General features: G+C 37.3%; 1 protein-coding gene across 4 annotated transcripts; it reads left to right on the forward strand.

Annotated features, from left to right (window-relative positions):
- The first annotated feature begins 1,825 nt into the window (after positions 1 to 1,825).
- apol1 (apolipoprotein L, 1) lies at positions 1,826 to 21,542 on the forward strand. 4 transcript variants are annotated; one of them, XM_030404087.1, is made up of 37 exons: positions 1,826 to 1,877; positions 2,013 to 2,161; positions 2,316 to 2,378; positions 3,811 to 3,882; positions 4,179 to 4,244; positions 4,372 to 4,440; positions 4,844 to 4,915; positions 5,004 to 5,075; positions 5,197 to 5,259; positions 6,431 to 6,496; positions 6,586 to 6,654; positions 7,291 to 7,362; positions 7,446 to 7,514; positions 7,606 to 7,671; positions 7,761 to 7,829; positions 8,336 to 8,395; positions 8,927 to 8,992; positions 9,189 to 9,254; positions 9,381 to 9,428; positions 9,621 to 9,683; positions 9,782 to 9,835; positions 9,932 to 10,003; positions 10,956 to 11,009; positions 12,045 to 12,110; positions 12,366 to 12,443; positions 12,552 to 12,611; positions 14,646 to 14,726; positions 15,445 to 15,498; positions 15,614 to 15,691; positions 15,850 to 15,900; positions 15,995 to 16,090; positions 16,270 to 16,320; positions 16,415 to 16,465; positions 17,257 to 17,334; positions 17,459 to 17,498; positions 18,278 to 18,329; positions 18,783 to 21,542. In XM_030404087.1, the coding sequence occupies exons 2-37, from the start codon at positions 2,159 to 2,161 to the stop codon at positions 19,741 to 19,743; spliced, it is 3,171 nt and encodes a 1,056-aa protein (XP_030259947.1). In that variant the 5' UTR covers positions 1,826 to 1,877; positions 2,013 to 2,158; the 3' UTR covers positions 19,744 to 21,542. The 4 variants fall into 4 exon arrangements, with proteins under 4 accessions (XP_030259947.1, XP_030259948.1, XP_030259949.1 ...); XM_030404088.1 differs by having other exon boundaries at positions 1,840 to 1,877; positions 2,009 to 2,161; XM_030404089.1 differs by lacking the exons at positions 1,826 to 1,877; positions 10,956 to 11,009 and having other exon boundaries at positions 1,888 to 2,161.
- Positions 21,543 to 25,482: the final 3,940 nt, after the last annotated feature.

The raw sequence follows: 25,482 nt of genomic DNA on the forward strand, positions 1-25,482 counted from the left end.
TATCCACTTTTATATGATCAAAAGTTAAACAACATCTTAGGAATTATTTAAATTTAAAACATTTTTACATGGGGCAGTGATGAGTGTTCTGTGCTTAAGTACAATTGTGAGGGATTTGTCCTTTAATTGAGCATTTTCATTTATGCTACTTTATTGAAATCAAATATTGTGTTATTGTATAATATCATTCTTATATTACAAATAGAGTGTACTTTTTACTTAACTATGTTTTAAATAAGTTTAGTTAGAAGTTACCAAGAGCCAAAGTACAAGATTTTATTGAATTTATTGGCATAAAGAGAAAATCTTAAAAATGCTGAATATCAGATCTGACAATAATTCAACTTATACTGTACATCATGCAGTTAAAACATACATCTCCATATATGTATAGCTTGCTTTTAATTGTACTGAATGCATATTTAAAATCAGATACAGTTGTTGTCAAAAGTGTACATGCACTTGTAAAGAAATTGTATATCAGAACAGTCTTCAGCTCCAATGATTTATACAGCTCTCATATTTCTGTGATGGAGTGAGAGGAACACACATTACTTTGTCACAAAAAGCATTCATGAGGTTTGCTTCATATCTGAATTTATTGCGGGTCGTCTAGTGGGCTTTTTTGATACACCCACTAGACTCAGCTACAAACACTACAATGGGAAGGTCTTAAGAGCTCAGCATTCAAATAAAAGAGCACATTATTGGTTGAACAAGTCAGAGAAGTCACTTGGAGTCATTTCAAAGCAGTTACAGGTCCCAAGATCGACTGTTCAAACAACTGTTTCTAAATACAAAGTTCATGGCACAGTTGTGTCACTGCCACGATCAGGAAGAAAACACAAACTATCACCTGCTACTGAGAGACAATAGTCAGGATGGTCAAGAGTCAACCAAAAACCACTATAAACTAAGTCTGCAATGAATTAGAAGCTGCTGGAAGACATGTCAGTGTCCACAATCAGGTGTGTTTACATCAATATGCGCTCAGGGGCTGCTGTGCAAGACAGAAGCCCTTGCTCCAGACGTGGCATTTTAAAGCTTGATGGAAGTTTGCTGCTGATCACATGGACAAAGAAAAAACCTGAAGGTAAACTCTGTGGTCAGATGAAACAATATTTTTTTGTCGTTTTGCCACAATGGATTGCAATATGTTTGGAGGTGATAAGGTGAGGACTTTAACCCCAAGAACACCACGACAACTGTCAAGCATGGTGGTGGTAGTGTTATGCCGTGGGGCTGTTTTGCTGCCAGTGGATCTGCTTCTCTAAAGAAAGTAAATGGAATAATGAAGAAGGATGATTTCCAAATTCTTCAGGAAAACCTAAAATCATCAGCCAGAAGATTGGGTCTTGGATGCAGTTGAGGGTTCCAACAGGACAATGATCCCAAACACACATCAAAAGTGGTAAATTAATGTTAGAATTGAGGATTTGGAATGGCCTTCCCAAAGTCCTGACTTTCACTTGTACCAAAGTACACTACTCAAAATAAGTAAGGGGTTTGGAGATTTTCAGTATTTCACCTGATTGTTTGTGACATTCTGAATTTTTAATTTGTGTTCTGGGAATATTTTTGGGCCCCAAAAATAATGCGACACATTTCATTTGACTTTTACATCCACGCACATGCACATATATACTTAACTAATATTGAGTAATGTAATGTTTTAACACGATATCTTTACTCGAATATGAATTTTCTGTACTTTTTACATTTCTGCTTACAAAAAACAACATTTTAACACAAATATATTTATTTACCCTTGTTAAGGTCGACATTAGGAGTTTCCGAGCAGTACTTGAAAGCAACATCAGCTCATCTCAGACTCCCAGGTGAGTCTGACACGCCCTCTCCAGGACAACAACACACAGGTAACTAACAGAAGACAAAACTGGATCTGCCGGTTTCAGTGAGAGCTTTGTGGCCACCTGCAAGTCACAAGAATCTGTGGGACGTCTCTGACCGCAAGCATTTTTTCTTTTTTTCCTCCTTTTTTTCTGAGGGAGGAGTGAAAACAACCGGCAGTGTAAACACGGGACGGACAGAAAGTCGACAAATCTTCACTAACAACACTAAACAACTGCGGGATAACTTAACACTAAACAGCTGCAGGATAACTAAACGCCACACAAGGGCGGACGTAGAGGAGCTAATGGTGAGTGAATGTTCACATTCGTCATTCAAAAACGTGCCAATGTTCGTGTCGAGACGTCTTTCTGTCGACTGTCTCGAGACATTGTTCAAAATGTCGGTTAGCGTAACGTTAATGTTCGAATAATCGTTCATGACGATGTGTGTTTGTTTGACAGGAGCGATACGACAACCTGGATTTGGACTTGGAGTGTGATGGAGGAGGAGGAGGAGGTGTAGCTGTGAGTAGATATCTTGTGTTTATGATCATAATCTAACTTGAGCCGGTTAATGTTTGTGTTTAAAGGTTTACTGTGCTGCTGGAGTCACAGTTTTCTCCTCGCTGAGGTCAAATGAGTAGATTTAATCGATCTGACCTAAATCGATGTGACTGAAACTCAATACAAGCCTCTAATACACAATGCAGTCCATAAGTATTTGCTCAGTGACATATTTTATGTTGCTCTGGCTCGAAACTCCAACACAATGGACTTTAATATCAAATAATAAAAGGTTAAATGCTGACTTTTAGCTTTAACTGGAGTGCTCCGTGTAGAAACTGTTCTTTCTTCATGGCCGGATTAACATTCTAGGTTGCTCCAGGGCAAACATGTGCCATTGGGCCCCCTATAGCCCCCCTACACCAGATTAGCGATAAACCAGTGATGGAATGTAACTAAGAATATTTACTCAAGTACTATACTTAAGTGCAATATTAGTTTACTTATACGTATTACTTTTTTCTGTGTCTTTTTTTTAATTGTTCACAATAAAGAGTGAGTGTCTGTGGCAGCAGGTGCCACCCAGAGAAAAGGCGCAGGTCACAGCATCTTTTTTCTACTTCACTGTGGCTCTTTTTCTTTTCCTGGCCTAGGCGACAACATTCATCATATTGTTGTCTTCTACGGATCATGTTGTGAACCGACATCCTCCTTGCTCTGATGTCAAATTAAAAGCAAATAGATGGTATACCACAAATGGGCAATGTGGATCATACTGCGGCAGCTTCATAGAGACAAGACACACGTGCAGCGTTTTTTCTCTCAGCACACAATTGCTTAATTTAATTGCTCCTGAGCACACAGCCAGCAAAGGTTACTTGTAACTTTACAGATTGCATACTTCATCCGAACTATGAAAAATTAAAAAAAAAAGCAGTAAAGTTTGTGTTTAGTATGAACTATCTGTAATGTTTTGCCTCTGGGTGCTGTTTTATGTGATTCTTAAACAGGCAAATTAGTATTATGAACAAGACACAACATTCACATAAGACATACCATTCACATAATTTAATATTCTCATAAATTAACTGTCATCAAGGTTTCAAGTCCAGACATGAAACCAGCCTCAAGTCCAGGCTTGAAATCTAGATGTGAAACTGGACTGTGAGAAGTAAACCAGTCAAGGCTCTCATCCATAAACCCATTAGTGAAGTGTGGGTACTTTGCAGCGTCTTTTGCAGTTTAGTCTCCATGTGGAGTGAAAATTATGCTGCTGACTCACAGGTCGCTGCAGTGAATATTTGCCCTGTGTTAGTCACTCGTTTTCAATGATGCCGGTATGTCAGAACTGAAACCACTTTAGAGATTAGTTTTATGTAATAATCCTGAGTGGGTTTTACATGTATATCAGTTACTGAATGTGTTTAATTTTCCATTTTCACTTCTCATGCAGCAAAAAGCGGCGATATTTGGGGGGATGTTCAAAAGATCCTCCAAGATTGCAGAACCATCTGCTCAAGCACAGGTGATGTTATAGTTTTATCTTTGTTTGATTTAAATGTAGAACTTTACATTTAGTGAGCCAATACACTAAAAAGGGATCTCTCATGAAAAGCTTACTATTGACTATTAATCCCTGATACTAGTGTTTAAGATGGTTATTCATTCTTGCATTTTTGACATGTATGACAATAAAATTACAATAACCGCTGTCTTGTAAAACAAGTATTTAGAATTCAGAAATGAAACGTGAAATAAAATGTGTTTATAATTTGATTTGCTTCTGCATCTACTCACATCAGTTCTATTTTGTCTTTTCAGGACACGTTATCAGTGAACAGCGACCTTTCAAAGAGCAGCGACAGTCTGAGTGACTACAGCACAAAGGTGATGCTCACTATCTCATTCTTCTTTCTAATCTTATGTCTGGTCATCACAAACTGTGATCGGTGTGTTATAATTTAATTACAGTGTTTTTTGAGCATGTAGACAGACTTTTACATTAATCTTTCAGGAAAAAGGAGGCGTGTTTAAAGGAATGTTCAAGAAGACGACCAAAACCGCCAAAGAGGGCCAGTCACAGGTTCGTAGTGGCCTTCTTGAACTCAATGTGACATACATGTTGTTGCTCTTATTCTTTCTTTAAAGTAATTTATATTGAAGTATAACTGAAGTTATTAGTAGATGGCTTAGTGTTTTATTGTTAAAGCCATTCATATTTATCAAACATATGTTAAACATTTGCTGCTTCCAGCTTCTTAAATGTGAGGATTTGGTGCCTTTTCCCCCCTAAAAATATCTTTGGACTTTTAAGTCTGTAAAAGTCCTTTTGTCATTACTCTAAAAATGCTGACTTGAGTACTCACAATGTATTTTGAAAAAATGGGAGGTAAAAAAGTGATGGTCCCAAAATGCTGAAATATTTTAATTTGCAGCTCCATAATTGTATAGAAATATGAGCGGTTATCATTTTTTATCTTTTATAGGACACGCTCTTGCTACAAAATCCTGAACTGTCTGTCAGTAGTGACAGCTTAACAGATAACAAGTCCTCAAAGGTGAGTTCACTCTCTGCTCTGTGATGTTTTCCCATGCAGAATTTTGTCTTGTCAGTCTTTAAAACTAATCCTTTCTCTACACTTTTAGGAGAAATCAGGTGTGTTCGGTGGGATACTCAAACGAACTGCTAAACCAGGACACGCCCGGAGGCCTTCACAGGTGAGACAGGATCTTCTGTTATGTGTCAGAGATATTGTATACCATCTCGAGAATACAGTGATCAGCTTAATGCCAGACATGTAAAATGTGTATAATTGTAATGTAACATTGTGTGTTTCAGGATCTGTTGGACAATGACTTTACAGCCAGTAATGACAGTCTGTCTGAAAGCACTACAACTAAAGTGAGCCTCATCAGCCAAGTTTTTTATTTAAAGAAAACAAATAACAAAGTCTATGTTCTTCAATGCTCTTTTTAGATATTCTGTTAATAAAATCAGTGTATATCAATCAGATCACAGCATGAATAAAAAGTAGAACAATAACATACCAGAATGAGACTTATCAAAACAATATAGTATAACAACACACAAAAATAACAACAAATGAAAAATATATAGTAATGATATGGAATAAAGGATTAAAAACATGAAGAAATAAGTTGATAAATTAAATAAAATACCTAAGAGATTTTATCTGATGTTTTGCAGTATGATATCCCTGTTTTAAACTCTTTCAATTAATCCTGGCTTATTATAAGAATAATAAGTAGCCAAAACTTGAGGAAGATTCAAAAGAAGTCTCCTTGCAATGGTAATTTTTTATTTTTTATTTGTAGTTTTTATTATTTGTAACTTATTGTATTATATTTTACATCCCAGTGTGGTTGCTATATGAGATGTGAGTTTTTTGTTAGAGCTCACCAAACTAAATTCTTTTGAACTATATTTGATGCCAACAAAGTTTTGAATCTTGAATTTGATTAATTTATGTTAAATTATAATCAAATAGTATATTTTTAATTGCGAGGACTACAGTCAAAGTAAGCACAAATGTCTTTTGTTGTTAGTAAAGTGTGTTCTGTAGCTAGGTTTAAGTATTTCTTTAAACTTTAAATTTAACACTTATCAAGTGAAAAAACACATCACTTTGTGTCCAACAGATGTTTCTTAGGACAAGAAACTAGTGTACCAACACTGAGTGTTCAGTATTATTAAGCTACATCAAGTTGATATTGAAGAATAGAGACATACAGTACATGTGAGGGATTTTGCTTGGTGTTCATTAGTGACATATGATGGTCTTTCTGATGTTGTTTAGCCTACAGTAGGCATGTGAACCTCAACTCAGTTTTGGAAGGGTGTGTTTTTGTTTTTGTGGGTGTTTGGAAGCGTGAGCTGAACCTGCGAGCATCAGCAATGTGAAAGAAATGCTAGCTCCTGTGTGTAAGGCACAAAAGCCCTGCCCGTCCATCTGACAGCTGCATCAGTTCAAAAGACAACAGAGCTGGTTTTATTTTATATTATTTTATTTCAACAAACTGTATATATGTTAATATGATGTGTCTTTTTCCAGGAGACAGGAGGAGTGTTCAGTGGGATGTTTAAAAAAAAGCCTTTTGGAGCGAGGACACAATCTCAGGTGAGATTTCTGCATCTTACTCTACCTCTGTTACACTATTTGTTGTTAATAATAATAATCAGATGGGGACTTTTGTTTCTTGCCTGCAGGAAGATTTGTCTGCTCCAAGCGAGCTCTCAGGCAGCACTGACAATCTCTCTGTGAATAGCAACACTAAGGTAAAGTTTGTGAAGCTTTACCTTACATCAAACATATACAAAGTCTGTCCTCATCTCGTGATATTAAAGCTGCCATGACAGTTCCTAGCAGCACAGTTCTTCCTTGTTTTCATTCTAAACTGAAGGTGCACTCATGTTACATCTCTGTTTTGGTTTACATTGGCCCTTTGTCCATCCACTTCAATTTTAAAATCTAAATAACGGATTTAAGCATGCATTTCCTGTTCTAGTGCAACTCCTACCTGCACCATCAACTATTTTAAACACTGGTGCTTTGAAATGAATAATGAATGAAGTCATAATACTTGAATTTATATTTATTTCTTCTTTTACTAAAGCACAAGATCTTAATATTCTTCCATGTCTTATACTTTTTCGGAGCTGAACAGTTATATTGAACTGTGCAATAATGTGACTGTCCCTTATTGTTTGTATAGAGCTGAAAGCATTGGACGAAGTGCAATGTGTTTCTGTTTTTGTTTTGGTGTTTGTTGGGAAGGTTAGAGGTAAACCTGCATCCATCAGCATTGTGAAGAAAGTACAGGCTGCAGTGTGACATCCCTGCCCATCCATCTGCCACCTGAAACCACACAAATCTATTAGTAATTTTTTCTTTGATTTGACTTTTGTTTCCAGGAGACAGGAGGGATCTTCAGTGGGATGTTCAGAAAATCCCCAAAACCTTTTGGAGCAACAACACAGTCTCAGGTGAGAATTGTGCTTCTCACTTGTACCTCCACGTCATTAGGAGATATGGTAATTGAAAGGGGATGTTGTTTTTTCGCTTTTAGGAGGATTTGTCGGCACCCAATGAGCTCTCAGGCAGCACGGAGAATCTTTCTGTGAATAGCACCACTAAGGTGAGGTTGTGAACGCAGAGGAATACGTTACTAAATTCCTCTATTGTTGGCAAAACTTCATACACTATTTTCATGTGACTTTTGTTTCCAGGAGGGAGGAGGGATTTTCAGTGGAATGTTTAAAAAAAAGCCTCTTGGATCAAGGACACAATCTCAAGTGAGCATACGATATATTCATCATTAAACCATGTTACCATAAATTATAAGAATTTGAAATTAATTGACATTTTTTTTCTTGCCCTGAAGGATGATTTGTCTGCTCCCAGCGAGCTCTCAGGCAGCACCGACAATCTGTCTGAGAGTAAAGACACTAAGGTGAGGTTTGTCAAAACCACCCACGTAAATCTTCAAGCAACACAACACGTTAAAGTTAAATCCATAACAGTAAATGTGCTCATATTAAAGGTGAAATAAATGACATTCACTGCCATTAGACATGGCACTAGAGCGCTAGCATCTCAGACCAAAACAAATGCGATCTTCGTTCACTCAGTAGATTTGAAACTCAGATCAGATTGTCAAACTACATAGGCAGTGCTGATCAAATATGAATCAAGCCTCTGTTGCTACAAAGCCTTTGCTGAAAATGTTTTCAGAAACATACTTTGGTGAGCTGTTTAAGCTTTGATTTGAGAAAGTTCCTCACCAGGCCACCATGGTGAAAACGGAGAAATTCACATTACAGCACACACGGGCAGATGTGACAAAATGTTCTGCGCAGGATGCCATTTTTACTTTATATAGCAAATGCCTGTTTTCTGCTCTATACGTGTTCAAAATGTTCTATATTTAACCTTTAACATTTCACTTAATATTCTCAGGAGAAAGGAGGAATCTTTGGTGGTGTGTTCAGAAAAAAAGTCACCAAATCTCAGTCTCAGGTAAGATAATGATAATGAGGTTTTCAATTCAAGTATCTTGTTAAAGGGATTTTTTAAGAAAAGTCCTTATGCTGATGTGAAATGATACCAGAGTTATTTTCTCTTTCAACCTGTGTCTGTGATTTGTAAGGGGTGTTTTCAGGGGAATTTTGGTTGAGATTTTCAAGACACTCTGCCCAGTCTTCAATATTACTTTGGAACCCTTTTTTGGTGGTGTAAAAAAAGATGGGGATCAAACCAGAGATGTTAAGAATAAAGTACGAATACAATATGTTGCAGCAGTTTTCAACCACAGTTTTTTTCTTGCCAGCTTTTGGTACCAACATTTTTCCTCCAATAATGACAATAACAACCCTGATCATGTTTTCACATTTCATCACATTCCCTGAGACCTTTAATTTCTGAACACTAATCTGTTTTGCACCATTGCCTACAGTCCTTGAGAAACGTGGTTGATATTTCACCTATTAGATAAAACACTTGAGCATTTTCGTCTTGGTTAGTACATTCTGACTGTATCTTTCTGTTTAGGATGATTTGTTTGCCGATGGGGAACTCTCTGCCAGCAGTGACAGCCTCATAGAGACGTCTTCAAAGGTAAGAGATGAAGCTTTTCGCCTTTTATTGTCATTTCACTTGGACATGCACTGCATCAACACTAAGATATATACAGGAAATATATTAGTTTGTAACTGCCTTGAATTGTTTGCATTATAAAGGACTTTACAGCCAGTACATTGCACTTCTGGTCATATTCTGAGATGAATGACATGCTGGTAATGTATTGTAACAGGAGAAGGGAAAGACTGAACAATCAGGAGATTTAAAGGAGAATACAGAGAAGCCAAAAGCCAAGCAGGTGGGTTGTTATGCCAGAGTAACTGCATATCCTCTCTAAATAAGATCTGCTGTAATGATATGATGAGGGTCATGGTTACAGTCTGTTTATTTTTGTGACAGTAACGGTATCTTTGTGTTTCTTCAGAATGGTTTCAGTGCGATGATGAAGAGCACATTCTACACTGAAAAACAGGTGAGAGGTGGCAGACTGTTCTTTTGACATTTACTACATGTCATAGTTCATCTCTTCCATTAATTGATTAGTATATCTGGCAGAAAAGGTTGAAAACATTGTATGAAATTGCAAATTAACCTACACATGATGTACTACTGTTGCTATTGTCTCCTGTTTATATTGTATATTACATTTTGGCTCGATGTGCAGGAGAAGAACGTTGACTCTGAGGAGATATTGGACAGTGAAGATGACCAGCCCAGTCACAAACAGGTTTGTTAAGTGTCATGTTTTAGTGTCAATCAGCAGTTTATTCTCTGAATGTGCTTCTTATTGTGTTGTTTACTCTGTTTATTTTGTTTCATATTCAGAAAAAACTCACTGATGCGATGACAAAACTGAATCCATTTCGATCTGCAAACAAAGTAAGAAATTATTACATTCTCTTTTGAAAAAATGATTATTGAAAGAAATTCTATGTGTTTTTTCATGAAGTATGGATTTATGTGTTCCCTCTGCAGCATGAGAAGCAGGCTGGCTCAGATGACGAGGATCCACCTGTGAGCAGTGAGAAGTCATCAGGCAACAAACAGGTGCTTTAATATTTACTTGTTCCTGTTTCATTGTGTTAAATTTGGCATCAGGTTTTTTTTACATTTAACCAGTTATTTTTATTCAGCGCACACCTGTCACACTGAGAGGTGGAACAGCCTGTACAGTTTGACTGTTATTACTCAAGACGAAGTTTAACACTTCATAATAACCATCATTAAAAACAGGTACATTTATGGTTAATTGATCTTTAGTTAGTAGTTCACAATAATTGTAGAGGTTTATAAACAGTTGCATCTTTATATTGGCTAGCCATATAATGTTTTTACATGAACTACACAGTATTTATTAACCACAAACAAAGTATTTTAAACATCACGAGCAACTTTACAATGAACAATTGCTGATTGAATGGTTTATCTGGCATTTCTCTTTTTGTTAACAGCAAACAAAATTATTGTGTTCTTGATAAAATTCAGGAGAAGGGACAGACTTGATCAATGTAGAATCATGGGTATCACGTGATTCCAATGACATCATACTATTGGTTGACGAACCATATTAGAAGCTGGAAGCATCAGAATTCTCACACAGATATAAACAAAACAATCATTTTTGACAAACATTTTTAGATTATTGACTCACATCATGATAATGTTTTTAAGGAAAAAAGATTCTTTTATTCTTTTCCTCAAGCTTTGTATTTATTTATTTATTTATTTATTTTTATGATTTGTTGATAGTCTAGAGTCATGAGTCAAAAGTGAGGTATGTGACCCTCAGGCTCTCTCTGCAGTCCAGCCTCACTTGTCGTGCCTGGTCTTGTTGAGGTTGGCATACTTTAAGTCTTTCAAGTTACATGAAACAGCTCCAAATACTTCAGACCAGGCATACTTGTTTTACAGTACTGTGGGGTAACATTGACCAATATGTCATCTCGACCGACTTATTGGTGTTACTTAGTTCCAATGTTGTTTCCCACCACCCCCTCAGAACGCCGTGGTTGGAGCCATGTCCAAATTGAACCTATTCCGCTCTGCAAATAAAGTAACTATGCTGTTGATTGTGTTTGGTAGTGGTGGAGGTGTCAGTGTGATGGTAATGATGTTGTAGGTGATGGGATTGTCTGTGGTGGTCATGGGTCTGTGATAGTGGTGACGGTTCAATGTTTTATTTCAGAAAGTTGTGATAATGTGCTGCAGCCGTAAAGGACCATTCCTGTGATTTTTGCTTTTTGTACCCCTTTCTCCACAAATAACTTTTATATTGAGACCCAACCATTTTACAAAACAAAGTTGATGTCATTTGAATTTTGGGTTATTAGTCTAACCACTTTAGGGAACCATTGTTTTACATGTACTTTAGTACAATATTAAAATCAAGAACTCATCACAATTATTGGCAAAAATTAAAACAGGATTGATGTTTAACTGTGATAAATAACACAACTAAAGTACAGTAGTTTCAAGAGTCTGCCTTTTGATTGTCATACCATTCAGAAATGAATGTAAACCAATGGCTGCCAGTCACAGAGTTAAAGGAACAGTTAACCCAAAATGAAAATTCAGTCATCATCTACTCCCAGGCTGATGGAAAATCAGATGACATTTGGTAGTCCACAAAGAGCTTGAAGAGTTGCAGCATTTTCTTCAACAACTGAAGTAGATGGGGATTAGTTTTAAAACAAAACAAAACAAAAAAACAGAAAAATATAAAATGGATTTATACAGCTCGTCAGGTGTAATACAAGTCTCCAGAAGCCCAGAGATCCCAAATTGATTTGATAAGACCTTTTTTACATCTTAAAACCGAAATCTTCACTGTAGCTGCTAAGATTAAATCATTACCTTAAACCCAGTTTACAGTGTAAAGTAAACTTTGTCAGTTGTTTAGGTGAATGATGCAGCCCTATTTTGCTGTAAAGCTCCTGAAATGTTTTGTGGACTACGCAACGTCACCTGACTTTCCGTCATTTCTGGGGGAACTGTTCCTTTAAACTTGCAAAAGCAAAAGTGGTCCTTTAATGGCTGCACAAGTAATCAGATATTGGTTGATACAACTGATTTAATGTCCTTTGATTAGAAAGACACAGAAGATACAGAGAAGCTCACGGAGGACGAGAAACGAATGGAAGAGAAGCCGAAAGCGGTCAGTCTATTTTTTGCATCACTTATGAGTCATCAGTGACCACACACACACACACACACACACATACACACACACACACACACACACAGCTGAGCTGATCATCTTCTGTCAAAAATACCCTCTACTCTCACACATCCTCTTCCCCACCTTCACCACATCCTCCTCATCCCCTTTAAATCCTGCCTGCTCACTGCCATACGTCCCAGTCCTCCTGCTCCACCACACTGTGTGACTCTGTCTGTGTGTCCTTGTCAGGTCAAAAGCAACATGATCCAGCAAGAGAGAAAAGACAGAAGTGAAACACCAACGGTCCCGCCCAGACCAACTGAAGAGGTCTGTAAGCAGTTGAACACAGCTTAGTGACATGTGGTCTGAGTGAGACTCTTCTCACTTCTGCTCTGTCTGTTATAATGTGTTGTTAAGGCTGCCATCTCTCCACAGGAGATGAAGAGGACGTCTACACACAACAAAGGAAAACCAATAGGAGCTGAGGATAATAAGGTAAAGTTTACCCTTCTCTGATTTAGAAGGTGTTCTGTGGGTTGTCTGTTTATTTCTGCTTAATCAGAGTTTGAATATATGAAGGTATCTGTATGAACACGAGTTAAATCAGTTAATGGTTAATTTATTTTTCAGTAAGCAGGAGGCCATTATGAATGTGCTTTAAAATGTCAGGCTTTCACTGGAGTCTATTTTTTTCTCATTATTTTGTCCTCTGCAGAATAACAATGATATGACCTCCAGAGAGAAAAAAGCAAAACCTGAAAAAACTCCTGTAGTTCCTGACAGACCATCAGAGGAGATAGTTTAAGCTTTCAGTCTTTAGAAAATAACTACTGTCGGTATCAGTTTGGAGCAGATGTGTATCGGTGTGTATCGATGCTGCTTCATTAGGTCTGTGGTTAAAGAAACTGCTCTGGGTTGATTTCAGGAGCTAAAAAGAGCAGACAGACAGCTAAAGCAGAACAGCAACCATTAGGTACTGACATGTAGAAACAGCATTAGACTGATGTATCGGTTGACTGATATTTTGGACCATTATTGTTTATTTTAATTGAATATCAGCTTGTGGATATAAGAGAGGTTACGGGCGTCCTTACTCAAAAATCACTTTTTGACCTTGAATGTGGAAAAAGATGTCAGTGCAGAGTTTGACTCTAGAAGCCCGTTTTTACGTACCCACATCTGCTGTTTGTGTCATTGCAATCATTCAACTCAGATGAGTATGATAGGCAACTAAAAACACAGTGAAAGTGGACTTTTCAGTGAAATGGGAGACATCTTGTTTCAAGCAGTCAAGCTAAGATCCTCAGGCAGGAACTTGCTAACTGTTCCCAGCTCACGCCTTAAGACAATTGGGGACCGAGCGTTTACTGTCAGGGCTCCTCGGCTGTGGAACGACCTGCCTGAGGAACGACAGCTGGGTACATGAGCGTGCTCTTTAAAATCACTTTGAAAGACTTATTTTTATCCATAGGCCCTCCTGACATTACACTTAAGACTTGCATGGCTGTTGTAAATGTCCAGGAGGTGGGGAGCGAGGCACCAATGATCTCACCTGCTGCAGTCACTATGCACTGCAGGGTTTTGTGATTAGAGGTGCTGCAGCTTCCAAACCGTGCAGTGATGCAGCTGGTGAGGATGCTTTCAATGGAACAGCGGTAGAAGGAGCACATGATGGGTGCCGGGGCTCTTGCCCTCTTCAGTTTGCAGAGAACGTAGAGGCGCTGCTGTGCTCTCTTGGCAAGTGATGCAGCGTTGTTGGACCGAGAGAGGTCCTCCGTGAAATTTGGTGCTGCTCACCCTCTCCACAGCAGAGCCATTGATGGTCAGTGGGTGGTGTTGGATCATGTTCTCCGGACGTCAGTGACCAACTCCTTTATTTTCTCCACATTTAGGGAGAGGTTGTTGTCGCTGACCACATCACTTTCATGCTCATGCCTGCATACAGGCCCCTGGTGACAGTCGCATTCATAGGATTTTAAACAAGGGAAACAAGTAGATGTAATTTTAACAAATAATTAGAATCAGAGCCGACACACATTCAATTTATTCTTTTTTTTTTTTTAATTATCAAAGCTATTTCAAGTTATTTCCAGTTTTTAAGAGATACAGTTATGAAAGACCCTGAACAGTTTCTGGCATGAAATCTTTACATTTTTAGACTTAATATTGGCATAAAGCTTTGGCTGTAAGACTAAGAATATTATCACCATTTGCTTTTAGACATCAAAGTCTGGCATGCAGACAGAGGCACACCTTATACATGAGCTGTGGCTCAGGAGGCATAGTTGATCACTGATCTTATGGTTGGTGTTGCAATTAACCAGGTCCTCCTTTCCTCAAGTTGAAGGATCCTTGAGCAAGACAGTGAGCCCTCACATTGCCCTCACAATGTGGGGCTCACATTGTGTGAGTGGGTGGCAAAAACCTAGTCAAGTGCATTGGTAAAAAGTGGTATATCAGTATTGTCATTTACACTTTGCTAAAACATTTTTAGTATAATTTACATCTAATACATTTAATTTACTGCAGAACAAATCAGATGATGAAGGCCTCAAAAAAGATGAATCTGCTGAATCCAAAGACGAGTCGAACTATACAGAAAGCAAAACAGTAAGTTTATCTCTTTATTAGTGATGGGACGGATTAATTACTGTACTAATCTTTACTATCAGAAAATAGTTTGATACACACAATGAAATATGTGTTTTGTATTTGTGTATTTGTATATGTGTGGTATGAATCCACATTTGCTGCAACGTGCAGGTGAAAAACAAGCATGAGTATCTGCTCCAGTTATTCTGCCTAGATCGTATCATTCCACTTCCTGTTTCCTTCTAATTAGTTCTTTCATGCTAGAGCCATTCAAATAACACGTGGCACCTCTAGGCCAGGTGTCAGTATGAGGTTTGCAAAAGCTCATGCTTTTTATTTCCACTTGTTCCCATGCAGCTATTCAGGTTGTTAACGTAGTCCTATTTGTTTCTGTCTTGGACTATTGTATAATTTGCTCATATGGTTCTAGCTCGTCTAGCTTGTAACTCCTATCCCACTCCAAACAACTGCTTGTTGAGGGGTTGTTTAGTGGGATTTGTAAGTCTTTCAGCGATAGGAGTAGATGGTAATAAGATCAGAGTACAACTATTTTTAACGAGGGAAGAAACGGACACATGAAACAGATTCACAGAGCTCTTTGACTAGAAGATTTTAAGCACAGATGTAGTTCTTTAATTCACTTGTTAGTCTGCAGCAGCTGTAATGAAATGTAGTTCTTCCAGTTTTTGTTTTTCATGTCAGCTGACAAATTCTCACCGTGCCATTTCTTTTACAGACCAAGGTGAAAAAACACAAGCATAATCCATTCATGCTGCGAGTTGCAGCCAAGGTATGTGACAGTGTGTGTTTTGGGATTTTGCAGTTCATGTAGATTCATGAAGACATTTATATTTTAGAGTCTGCATCAACTGGTCATCATCAACACTTATTGTTGTTTGCTTCAGGCTTCGTCTGATGATGAAGGGCTGAAAGAAGACGATGAGGAAAAGAATGATGAGGATGGCAAAGACAAAGCTGAGGAGGTCTCTAACTTTTTTTTGCTATTTTTGCTTGTAGATTGATTTAAATATACACTGTTTGATTTTTACACATATAGTCAGCAAGACCAAATATTAATATTACTGTAATTACACGTATTTGACCTCTATCTTCCTCAAAGTTACCAAATTTTTCTTTTCAGACCAAAGTAAAGAAACCCAAGAGACACAATCCCTTCATGCCTCGGGTCAAGGTAACATCCAAACATGTACAAACCCTTATGTTACTGTCATGTTTTGTACATGTTTATTTATTTCATTGTTATGTTTATATGTTCGTTGCCTCAGGCTTCGTCTGATGATGAAGGTCTGAAAGAAGAAGAAGATGATTCTTCATCCAAAGAGGAAAAGAATGATGAGGAGGGAAAAGGCAAAACAGAGGAGGTCTTTAAACTCATTTCCTTTTGCTGCATTTTTGCTTGTTGATTGATTGAAGTGTTCATGGTTTGATTTTGACAATGAAAAGTTATCAAGAACAATTGTTAATTTTACCTGGAAAACTCTGAATTTGACTTGTATCTTCCTCAAAGTGATGCTGAAACCATGATTTTTCTTCTTTTTAGACCAAAGTCAAGAAACCTAAGAGACACAACCCCTTCATGCCTCGGGTCAAGGTAACATCCAGACATGCACCATTGTGAAAGACTATCAGTTAAAGCATTTCTACTTTCAATAAAAAAAACGTGTGTTTGTGTTCAATGGTTTCAGGGCAGAGTTAAAGCGAGGGGAGAGGATGGAGCTGCAGGCAACACAGCAGAGGTAGAGAAAATAAAAATCTCCTGATACACCCTCTCTTTCTTTCTTTTTTCCTTCTTTCTTTCTTTCTTTTGCTATTTCTTTCTTTTTATTGCTCTTTCTTTCTTTTGCTCTTTCTTTAGCTTTTTCTTACTTTCGCTCTTTCTTTATTTCACTCTTTTTCTTTTAATTCTTTTTCTTCGCTCATTGCCTTTTCCCTCCCCTTCTGAGTCAATATTCCTCCACCATACTGAAGTATTGTAGTCTTACTCATTGTGGTTCAGGATTACAAAAGGTCTGTTTCAGTCACCTGACCCCTCCCTGTAAACCACTCCTGTCTTTTGTTTGTCTCCAGGGTGTTCACTCAGCTCCCAGCAGAGACTGATATAGTCATCCTCTGTTTTGTTGTTGTTGTGTTTTTCCCCTCCACTGTCGACATTAAACCCACCCCCACACCTTCACTCCACCAAGCAGTTTTTGTGCATGCCCGTAGCTTGGAAGATAATGTGGGTTTAAGTTGCAATGTGCCCAGACTTGTTTCTCTGCTTCCTTTTTCAACTTCTGCAAAAACAGCAGAAAAATGTCAGCACAGTCAGAATCCCTTTTATCATCACTTCCTCCTCTTTATCTGAGCATGTAAAGAGAAAAAGTGAAACCAAGGATTTGTGACATTTGATATATTAATTGTATTGTACTCCTATGTTTCTCAGTCTTTTGTCTCACTGATATACACTTCAGCAACACTTTAGACAAAGGAAAACAAATCTTGGTGTCAGTGTATGATTTTAAAGCAGTATTACTTCTTCTTGTTTCAGAGTGAAGGTCCAAAAAGGACCTTGTTTGACCGGCTGGATGACTACCGTATTGACCCGGCACAGGGTGAAGAAGGACAGGTTGGTTTCTGAAGAAAAATATACCTTCAAGTAACATTTCAGTATAATCTGATGCCACATTATTAACCATTCGATATGCAGCCATAAACATGCAAATCAGTACAAATGTAATGGTGTCTTTCAGGATGTGGAGGATCTTATGGAGTGGTGGGACACAGTGGAGTGTAAGTCAAAAATTATTTTTTAGGCGAGATTTTTAGTTTTGGGTTATATCACATCCATAATATTACCAAAGGTATGCGGACATCACCTGTTTATGTACTTCAGTGTGCTGTTTCTTATGTTTTTTGCCCCAAAGTTCCAATTAGAGAAAATGTTCAGGTTGCAGCATACAACTATAGTTAAGAAAATAGTCGGGGAAAGACCCTTTCCTGTTCCAACAGTTAGTGGATTAATCAATTAATCCAAATAATCAATTTTGTTGATCAAAAGAAAATTGATTTCCAACTATTTTAATAATCAATTATTTGTTTTAGTCATTATTTAAGTAAAAATGTCAAACATTTGCTGGTTCCAGCTCTATATCCAAATGTTAGTATCTGTAGAAAGTAAAAGGTCTAGGCTATTCAGGAAGAAAACATATTGTGACAAAGTTGCTCTTTGGTAGGGAACACAGAGGTTCAAAATCTTTGTAGACTTTTTAACATTTTTTTCCGGATGAGTGCCTTGGATTTTTCTCTTTTTTGTATCCCAACATTAGTGTTTGTCCTCTCTAATGTGTCTATTGTGGCTGAATAGGTCCAATTCTCTGCATGCAGGTTCTAACATTGGGCTGAAAGTCTGAAACCCGAGGAGTAGAGCCTGTTTTGCTTTGGGAATAAGCAGTTCTGGATGTTTTTTTTTTTTGGTGTAGTTGTTTTTTTTTGCTGTCCACATACTTTTGTCCATGTAATATATGTAACATTATTAGAAAGATAAATGTAATTCCTTATTCCTTCTCCAGCTTGGGAAGACACAGCTCAGGATGATGACATGACAGAAAAAGAAGAGGCCAAGTAAGTGTATGCTCATATAAGTGATAATGCAGTATTTCACTCCCACATTTTAAAATGTCTTCTATGACCCCAGTATAATGAACGAGAGAAAGAAACAATGTCATCATTACTCTGCATAATCGACAGAATATGCTGTCTGCAGTTTTCATGGAGACTATTTCTTCAGAGAGAGAACTCAAAAGAGAAGGGTTGACAGCAAGCTTCATGGATTATCAGAGTGATCAGAACTTTAGTTATAGAAGAGACATTGCTGTTTTCTAAATGCAGTTTGTCAATGCTTTTTGCAACAGAAAAATACAAGTATTTTCTTCTATTATATTGGAGAGGAAGATATTTAAATATAGATATTTAAAAAAACTTGGTCATATTAAACCACCACTATCTGCATGGCTAGATATAAAAGGGTTGTAAGAGTTATAGTCTGTATAATTCCTATTAACTTGCTCCTCTCAGGGCGTTTGCTGTGACCGCAGAGAAAGTGCAGAAGGGCATCCGTGTCTTCAACAAACTGTTCTCGGAGCGCGCAGAGAGCCTCTGGCAGCACGTCATTGACCTCAACAGCATCGCAGACGGCCTGGACAAGTTCAGCAAAAAGACCAAGATTGCCCAAATCACTGGTGGGTCCACCAGTGCCATCGGAGGCGTGGCCACAATTGCTGGCCTCGCTCTGGCACCAGTCACCCTGGGAACCTCCTTGATTGTGACAGCAGTGGGACTGGGTGTTGCCACAGCAGGCGGTCTGACATCAGCAGGGGCCGGCATCTCCAACCAGGTCAACAATTCGATGGACCGCAAGAAGGTGGAGAAGATCATTAAGGATTATCAGGACAAGATGGTCGACCTCAACAAGTGCCTGAAGTTCATCAAGCAGGGGATTGAGAACCTGAAGAAGTTTGACCTGCTCAAGATGAAGGACAACGCCTACAACCGTGACTTCCCTGTGCTCACTGCTCAGTTCTATGAGGACGGTGCCATGGCAGGAAAGGCGATCCTCATCAACGCTAACGAGATCATGCGTGTGGTGCAGATCGCTAACGTGGCGGGCAGCACAGCCGCCAGAGCAGTCCAGATCGCCAGTATGGCTACTGGTGTACTCACCGGTCTTTTCGTAGGTATGGACATCTACTTTGTGGCCAAAGACTCAAAAGAACTCAAGAAAGGTGCAAAGTCAGAGTTCGCCAAGAAAATCAGGGAGGTGTCCACACAGCTGCACGATGGTCTGGTGGAGCTCAACGGGATACGAGAGGAGCTGCAGTGCACGGCACCAGAAAACAAGGACGAAGGCGATGATACAGCTACTCTGGACAGTGACAAGAAAGAGAAAGACGACAAATACGACAGCTCAGAGGAAGATGAAATCGACCGCATTAAAAAAGCCATCAAAAAGGACTATGAGAACCGAGAATACGTTTGACAGAAACCCAAAAACTGGACAAGGACTGAAACTGGGCTCTAATGTTGAGGCTTCAATGTGAGGACTCGAGCATTGTCAGTTTCCCTACAAAGTGTTTTTGAATGTAGAGGCTCAAAACTTCAGTATACTTCTGCTTTGTTGGCATTGATGAGGTGGAGGGTGCCAATCTTTTTAAAATGGTTTCTAAAGCTTCAGGACTTTTCTTTATTACCTGACTTCTTGAATCTAAACAGCATTTACAGTCCTGGGATGAACTGAGGTTTTACGGTAGATTTAGTATCACATCTGCTGCTCTGGCAATTGTGCCAATGTCTTAAACTGCCATGTTGTTTTCAAGAAAATGAGATTCAGAGATTTAACCGATTCATGTATTTGGTTAGTCCAGTTTTAGATTAATTAAATCAATAGATGCAAAATATTTTCTCTACTTAATAATTTAGACTTTAAACTGCTGCTTAGAGTTTAATGTTTGTTCATATTGAAACACATATATTGACCGGGTGTGGAGACTGTGGGTAAATAGTGCCTTTTATTATTTATAATTCAGAGTGCAATGTAGTGTTAGTATGTTTACTTATGTTGTTTTATTTGGTTATCAGGGCTGCAAAAAAAATATTTCCCCCATGATGGAGGTTTTGAATCGGATGTGGAAGATTTTGTTGGGCTTAATGAAATTTCTCTCGGACTGGATGTAATAAGCTTAGTTTTAGATTGTCTTTACAAAAGAGCCAAAAGTGACAAAAATGACAGTGCTAAAGAACCAGGATGAGGTTGCACCAGCTGTTCGTAGATCCATTACTAAGATGTGTCTAAAGCCACAGTTAGTAGCCACAGTTGGCGGTTACTCTAGCGATATGCTACCAGAGTATGAATTCAACAGGTGGCCAATTCTTACATATTGGTACTTTTTAAAACTTAAATGTCTTAGAAATTAAAGATTTTAGAAATGATAAACAGTTGTTAGGAAAAGTGTGTAAACAGGAAGTCACAAGCTGAAGCAAAACGTTTAAACATTATGCTAACGCAGCTTATGTTAAGGTCATTGACTTAGTGTAACATTTTGTTGTTTTTTTTTAAGTAATTTTCGGTATATTGAGTTTCTTCCCACTTTGTGTAATTATTAAACAGGATTTTAATCAAGTCTCAGGTCACATGTCAGTTATATTTCATATTTTCTCAGTCACATATTTTAAACCTAATGTTCTGTTAGCTACATAACATGCACTTCTCACATCTACTGGTTGTAAATATTTAGTAGCAACTAAGGTTGGAGCTACCAGTTTTAATTCTGTGTTAGGAAGCATAAATCAGCACTATGAAGTGTGAGAGTCATTTTGAGTTTTTGCACAGCTGGTGCAACCGGCTCCAGGAGACAAAAAAACAAAAACCAGTCTGAGGTGAACTTATTGAATATAGGTCACAGATGATCTTTTCTTTCTCTTGGTTTTCAATCATGCTGTCTGTTATTTTAGATGCTTCAGTGGTTTCCAGGTGTAAAGTGATCTCTTAAAATGCGACTTGGATAACACAGGACTGTAAAAAACAGGACTGCTTGTCAGCTCTTTGTTATTTCCTTTTATCATGGCATAATTTTTTTAAGACCATTATTTCAATGTTTGATATTCAATCTGTACTACTAGCTCTGATTTCTCTGAAGTCTGATTACTGATCCTCATATTTATTTTTCAGTCCTGTTCTGGGTGTTGTTCATTCACCTTTTTTATGTGCAATATATTGTAGAACTCGAAGTGTAATAATAAATGTAAAAGTAAAATTGACAATTAAAGGCCGTAGAAACATTTTCTCTCAATCTGTGCTTCTCGTAAAGTCAACATGCCACTGAGCAAACATTTAATTTCCTTATACAAGCTACTGTGCACTCACTGAGTTGGAATTTGCTCATTTAGTAACTGCGATAAACACGTCTCCTTCAGCACTGTTTACTTTTCTTTAGAGATTTCCATGACGAATGTAGGTGGAAGTCAGCTAGGTGCAAATGTCTCAGTGTTTTACCATCCTCCTTTGCGTGTCTGGTATGAGAAAGAGTTTATATGACAGTCTTATTTTCTTAAATAAACACAGATATGAGACTTATGTTGAATTTATATTGAAATAACAATCTATATTTGAGGTAGAGGTTCAGTGATTTTGTATGAACTGAGACAGGTGAATGTTACTATGAAACCTATTTATTGTTACAGTAAATCCTAATGACTGTAAATAAATTATTACTTCAGAAATAATTTAATAAAAATACATGCCTGTTTATACTTCATGCAGCTGTAATGTCAAAAGAATCCCTCATAGTGGAGTGATTTAATGATTCAGAGCAAATAAAACACCAGTGTATTAAACAATAACAGTCTAAACATATACGGTCACATAAAATTCAATAAAATTATCTTCTTGCAAGACACAGTGAGTTTTACTAATATTAGCACAGTTAATAAAAGTATATTTTTCAATAGTACCTCTGAGGAAACCAAGTTCATGTTTTTGGTATTGTTTTCTGGGAAATTGGGAGCTCATGTGATCTGTGGAACAATTCACATTTCACAGTAAATTGCACTTTTTTAAGGCTGATTTCAGAATTGTTTAACATAATATCTCTAAAGAACTATGACTAAACATCATACAAAAACATGCATTGTTTCCCTGACTTTTCATGGATGTTTCAAGGTTTATTTCATTGTTTCATTATATTGTTGTGCTTTCACCATTTTGAGCGAGCTAAGCTAGCTCGTCTGGGTGTGTTCTCGCTACGCCCCTAAGTGTCACATTCATGAACCAAACAACATGCTACATCTAGTGACAAGTAACACATCATGAAAGAGGAGGGACAGGGAACAACTTCTCTATTTTGAACTGCCGTACAGTGTATATATATATATAGAAGCCCATTTCTGCCAGTTAAAGAAAAGAACTCATCAAAACGTATCCTTGATTATATGAAAAACAAAAACTCTACGGTAAGTCATGATCATGAAATAAAAAGACAAAATTATGTGATCAAAGTCAAAATTATGGGAAATAATAGATTTAAAGGCAATTATGAGACAAGAAGTCATTTTTTTAATCATGGTTTGACAGTTATTTACAGAGATCATGTTTTCAGAAAATATAACTGAACAGTTGAATTAAAAAAAAAAAAGAAATAATGAAACATCAAATGTGAGAAAAGACACATATTGAACAAAAATGAACACGTTAATCACTTTCTCAGTGTGTTATCCTGATCTTTTCTATTTTGGGATCACGTGAATCGTGTTCGGGTCTCTATTTACATCTAGTTGCCTTGTGAAACTGCTGAGTCAGACTCTCACCGCCTGGGAAACGCGTTTCTTTACCTCCCACAGACACAGGTAGACCTCACACTGACCACGCCCTCTCCCAGGTGAGTCAAATCCACAGCCAACAAAGCCAGGAAGGATTTCACAGCTCGCATCTTCTCCAAAAACCAGGTGAGATGTTCCGACTTTTATTGTTCGACTTCACCTTTGGCACTGTTATCAAACGAGAATGTGATGGCTGAAGTCTGTAGTGACGCAGGAGGTCGTCTTGTTATACAACATATGATTTCCCTGTTGGCGTTTGAGGTGCAGGATCTGTCAGGGCGTTCTGTGGTGTTTGAGATGCTTTGTTCGACCTGTAACTACTGTTGCCTTTGGGTGGTGTCGGAAATATTTGGATTACTTAACGTGGAGGTAAACACCCTTCAGAAACAGAATGTTAGATAGTCAGGTTGAGTGTTCATTAGTGGTTGAGATGTTTTGCATTTATGTAGGCTAAATAAATAATATTGCATGAATCTATTTCTCATTAACACGTAGCGTATTTATGCATTTTTGTGTGTGTTTGTATTTCATTGTTTTTGCACACTGTATTTCATCTAGTTTGTCACATTTCAGGATGAAACAGGATGTTGACACTAGAGCTGTTTTTTTTTTTTTTTTTTTTAATCGATTGATACCAGTGCCAACACGTGGGATTTACTACACTGACACATTTTTGCTAATTGACTTTGATGAGCAGTAAACATATTTTCTAATACCTTCTGTTCCTTCCTTTATGATAATAGCCCTTAGGTCTCAAATATATCAAAAATCGTCCCAAAAAAAAACTGCATTCAAGAACATAATCTGAACAGTATTGTCATCTAAAATCTAACCAAATTATACAATGAGATAAGACGAGTTATAACTGTATTCAGCAAGCTTAGCATACCTAGTAAAATAAATGAATATAGGATATGTATATAAATGAAATATCCTCAATGTGATGTGCAAAAACTCTTTTTATTAATTAAAAATAAGTATAAGTGTTTATTTTTTATGTTGTTTTTTAAAGGCCAAATAAATTATGGCTTTGTTTATCATTATATTTGATTTATTTAATCTATGTGTTTATCCAGTATGAAAATGTAGTCATGGTATTACAAATAAAAAAGTAGTAAAACTAAAGATAACGTGTTAAAATATTTAAAAAAAAAAGTAAAATAATGAATGAATATTAAAGTGAAAGTCACCCATAAAAATAGTACTTGAATGACAGCCTTATCTGATATTAAATGTACCTAAGTGTCAAAAGTAGGTCATACATATATTTACATGTGTTTTATATACTATTATTTATCGATGAATTATTGTATCCAATTTTCTGATTCTTGAAATCTTTTTTTTTTCATCTAGTTGCTTGTTAAAGTTATCGCATAAATGTAGCGGAGTAAAAAGTGCAATTTTTGCAAATATTTATTAGAGTGGAAGTGTAAAGGAACAGAAGATGGAGATCAAATTTGTACTTGAGTAAATGTAATTGGTAACATTAGATCACTTGATATACACAGTGAGATCAAATAAAATGCATTATCTCTAGTGAAATTTAAATGAGTAAATTGACTCAAGTACTGTGCAAATGTATAATTTTGAGGTAAGTATTTTCAAATTTGACTACTTTAAACTATTGTACTTTTGACTCCACTAACATGAGTTATATTTATGTTTTTATATTTATATGCATATATGATGTAAATAAATCCAACACTACTCACTAGAAAGAAAGAAAGAAAGAAAGAAAGAAAGAAAGAAAGAAAGAAAGAAAGAAAAATAAGTGCTTGAGTTGTTGTGACTTGAAAGCTGTGATTTCCGAGCTTTGGAGGAGCTCGTGAACGCCTCCTGTGTGCAGATGTTGTTGTATGCGGGTGTGGTGAAGTTTAAAACTCCTGGGAATGTCGTGACAGTGAGGGAACCTGTCCGCTGCTCTGCTCATGTTATCTGGTACAAAGTTGAGGTGAAGTGTCTCTGAACTGTCTCCAAATCATCGGTAGGTGAGAGTCTGACATCAGCGTGATCTAAATAGAGCGTTTTAGACACAGGTCATCTATAATTTATGATTTACTGTCCGTCTAACTGGCTCGTGTATTTTTAGCTCATAACTGTTAGCTAACGTCAGCTAAAAGTTTTTAGCCTGTAAGCTAACGTTAATGTTCAGAGCTGAGTTCAGACAACCGGCTCCAGTTAAAAGAAATGTGTAGTGTTTTACTTCTCCAAATGATTCACACAGTAAGTGACCACTGTAACTGTAACCTGTATTTTCTTCCTGTATTATATACTGACATGTTTCTGCTGTAGAGACAGCTTTTCTCAACATTTGTGAACTGTAAAACTATATTTAAGTGTTGAGGAACTTATGAATTACCATGTTTTACCCTCAGATATATTACATTATTATTCATTGTATTGC

This window comes from Sparus aurata, chromosome 21 (genome assembly GCF_900880675.1).
Source record: "Sparus aurata chromosome 21, fSpaAur1.1, whole genome shotgun sequence".
NCBI classification, from domain to species: domain Eukaryota; kingdom Metazoa; phylum Chordata; class Actinopteri; order Spariformes; family Sparidae; genus Sparus; species Sparus aurata.

Bases quoted from the DNA above. Each gene is read 5' to 3' on its own strand.
- apol1 (XM_030404087.1), top strand. The intron at 4,245-4,371 runs GTGATGCTCACT...TTAATCTTTCAG, and splicing joins TGAGTGACTACAGCACAAAG to GAAAAAGGAGGCGTGTTTAA. The intron at 8,993-9,188 runs GTAAGAGATGAA...GTATTGTAACAG, and splicing joins TCATAGAGACGTCTTCAAAG to GAGAAGGGAAAGACTGAACA.